The sequence below is a fragment of the Octopus bimaculoides genome, chromosome 17 (genome assembly GCF_001194135.2).
Source record: "Octopus bimaculoides isolate UCB-OBI-ISO-001 chromosome 17, ASM119413v2, whole genome shotgun sequence".
In the NCBI taxonomy this organism is placed as follows: domain Eukaryota; kingdom Metazoa; phylum Mollusca; class Cephalopoda; order Octopoda; family Octopodidae; genus Octopus; species Octopus bimaculoides.
Window position 1 is genome coordinate 7971637 of NC_068997.1, and position 3488 is coordinate 7975124.

Sequence of the window (3488 nt, forward strand, 5' to 3'; positions counted from 1 at the left end):
TATGTTTGTTCTTTTTGTTTGTTTGTGCGCATGTATGTGGGTTAGTGTGTGTGAGCACATACACATGTATGTATCTATGCATGCATGTAAGTATGTGTATGTATGTATGTATGTATGTATATATGTATATATGTATGTGTGCGTACATATATATGAATGTGTGTACGTTTGTCTCCTTGTGTGTGCATGTCTGAGCGTGTCTGTGCGTATGTGTATGTGTGGGGTTTTGTGATTATGTACTGCGTCTGTATATATGGATATGGATCTCCTTATGTGTGGACGTGTGTTTCCATATATGTCCTTGAGTGAAGTGAAGTGTGTGTGTATATGGTAATGTGTTTTAGTCTTCATTTGCGTATGTGCATGTGTATGTGTGCTTGTTTGTTTATATTGCCTATGTACTTATCTACCTGTATGTCTCTCTATTTATTTTCATATCTATATGTCTACATACATGTGTATACACATACACACACACACACACACATACATCTGCATAACAGTCCACTAACTATTCTACCTGTTATCTATTCACTAGCTATTTTATATTTTATACATTATATTATATTGTGTGTGCGTGTGAGTGTGTATACACATGCATGTAGGCATATGGATATGAAAGTAAACAGATAGACATACAGTCGGATAGGTACATAGGTAATATGAACAGACAAGCACACATACACACACACAGACACACACGCAAATGAAGACAGAAACACCTGACCATACACACACACACACACACACACCTCCCACACACACACGCACAGACACACTCAGACATGTATACACAAAGAGGCAGAGGTACACACATACACATGCATACACACACACATAAAGTACACACACAAACACATGAATATGCAGAATACATACACACAAACGTACACACTCACACGTCTGCATGTATCTGGTTTCTAGCTGTTTCTCATCAAAACAAAAGATATATATATATATATCTTCTGTATGATTTTATTCGTATTCCTTTATATGTCTTGGGAAGCATTCGTTGAGTGCTGTGCAGTCATGCATTTATTGCCACTGGTCTGCATCATGAATTTAGGTCGGCGCTGCCGTCTTTTCATTTCACTTAGCAGATTACGTCTATCGTCCGGATTCAATCTAACATGACTAGACGGGAAGACAACAATAACAACAACAACAACCAAAAGTTGATGGTTTGCTCCAGATCATCTCTGATTAAGCAAGACCTATGACCAAAACTGTTCCAGACATAACTATCCCGACTTTTATCTCTAACTTTTCCAACGTAGTCATAGATACGAGCTTGTTTAAAGCGAAAAGGGTATGATTTATGGGAAATTCGATTACTGTTTCCAACACTTTGGGCAACCACTTAGTGACCGGTCAACCATCTTTGCTCCAGTTTGCTATTTTACTTGGCTTTCTTAGAAATAAGACATGGAACTGGTACAATCTGTCCGTTTATATTTTCTTAAACAGCTAAGATTCCTTGCAAAAGTAATTTCTGCGCAAGCATTATGCTGGTTGATGGCAAAGAGCCCAGTCGAAGAATTTCACCCAAGCTCTTGATTTAGACTTTTCTGTTGCGATAACGGTTGAATTCTCATCATTAGCAATGGCAGAACTCTCAAAAACGTTCTGACCAGGATTTCATCTCAATCTGCCACACCAACCTAGCTCTAACAGAAATAAAGCTACCATAACTTGAGGGTTTTGTTTTAGTTTTACTTACATTTGCATCAGCCTTGGCATGCGACGGTGGAGGTGAATCGGAAGGCTTATTCGCTGCTTTCTGAGGCTTGTCAGATGCTCGTGTGTCGCCGTTTGTTGATTGAGTTTGTTGGCCGTTCTGGTCTGTGGCAGAACCCGAATGATTTTCACCAAGTGTCGGCTCTGGAGTGGGAGAACGTTTTTCATTGCCCGTTAAATGAGAGATATCAACACTTTCGCTTGGACTCAAGTCATCTCTGTTTTCAGAAACCTTCCCCTCTTGTACTTGGTTGCCATTTCTTTCGGCTGTACCATAATCTGAATCGTCACCATTTCCCTGCAAAAACAGTAAAATTTCCAATCTCTTATTTGTTTTCAGCATGTCTTGCATTTAAAAACATTTCCGCTTCTCATTTTATTTAAAAAATCTTTTATGGATGAGAATTATATATATTCATAGTTATTATACTATATATTATATAAGTATATATTTATATATTTATTGGCAAAAGGAAATACATTAATTTTGTTAACAAACATTTTAATGATAAAATAAAATATTAAAAAAAATATTAGTATTGTTCTTATTATGAGCTGAACAAAGGTGACTGAGCTGGCAGAATCGTTAGCGCGCCGGACGAAATGCTTACCGGTATTTCGCCGAGATCGACTTTGTCTTTCATTCTTTCGGAGTCGATAAAATAAGTACCAGTTGAATACTGGGGTTGATGTAATTGACTCATCCCCCACCTCCCCCAAGCTGTCCTTGTGTCAAATATTTGAAACTATTATTCTCAGACTGCAGCGACGGGCGAAATGCCGCTAAGCATTTCGTCCAGCGAGCTAACGATTCTGTTAGCTCGCCGCCTTCTGATTACATATGATAATGTATATTACATATACATTACATATGATAATGTAATATGATACATTACATATGATAATGTGTGTGTGTGTGTATATATATATATATATATATATATATGTGTGTGTGTGTATATGGTGTTTATGTGTGTGTGTGTGAGCATATCCTTGCACCTTTGTGTTTGTCTCTCGCTACTTGATAATCAGTGTTGGTTTGTTTATCTTTGCATTTCGGCTCAAATAAATCTATAGAACAAATACCAGACTTGCAAAAAAAAAAAAAAAAAGAAAAAGAAAGGAAGAAAATGAAAGACTGTTTACCATTGGCCGTATTTCTTTATCCCTCCGCGCTCTTGTTCGATTGTCGTTGACCATATTTCGAGGTGATCAACCCCCTGCACAGGTTTTATCGTGCTTCGTGCGCAGCAAATATATAAATACTTCATGTGCAATACAACATACATGTATATATGTATGTATTTCTCTCTGTCTCACTCTTTCTCTCTCTCCCCATCCCTCCCTCTTTTTCTACGTATATGTATTCAAACATGCATACATACACCCGCAAACATCAATAGTATTAATACGCTAATTTTTTTGTTTTTGTACGTACCTGTTGTGTGCGTCACACTTCAATGAAGTGGCAAAGCGAGAGAAAGAGGACAGAGAGGAAGTAAGAGAAAGAGAGAGGGAAAAAGAGAGTGAGAAAGGAAGTGAGAGAGATAGTGAAAGAGACAGTAAGTGCTAACGGCATTCGTTTTGTGTTTTTAAATGTTTCAGAGGAAGTAAGAGAGAAAGGAAGAGTGAGAGAGAAAGAGAGTAAAAGAGACAGTGAGTGGTGACGGCGTTCCTTTTGTGTTTTTAAATGTTTATCACATCACAAGAGAAGTAGATACATAGATACATATACACATTGTTAGATCAAA

The 3488-nt window shown here is 37.5% G+C and overlaps 1 protein-coding gene across 2 annotated transcripts in view; it reads right to left on the reverse strand.

The window, feature by feature from the left end:
• Nucleotides 1-3488, reverse strand: part of LOC106872166 (clumping factor A) — a 29564-nt gene that overhangs the window by 11266 nt on the left and 14810 nt on the right. The window contains exons 1-2 of one of the 2 annotated variants that reach the window (XM_014919049.2): nt 2884-3184; nt 1721-2035 (exon numbers count right to left, since the gene is read on the reverse strand). In XM_014919049.2, the coding sequence (XP_014774535.1) occupies nt 1721-2035; nt 2884-2937 (369 nt within the window). In that variant the 5' untranslated portion in view covers nt 2938-3184. Of the gene's footprint in view, nt 1-1720; nt 2036-2883; nt 3185-3488 lie in introns of those variants that run through there. The other variant, XM_014919048.2, reaches the window with a different exon arrangement.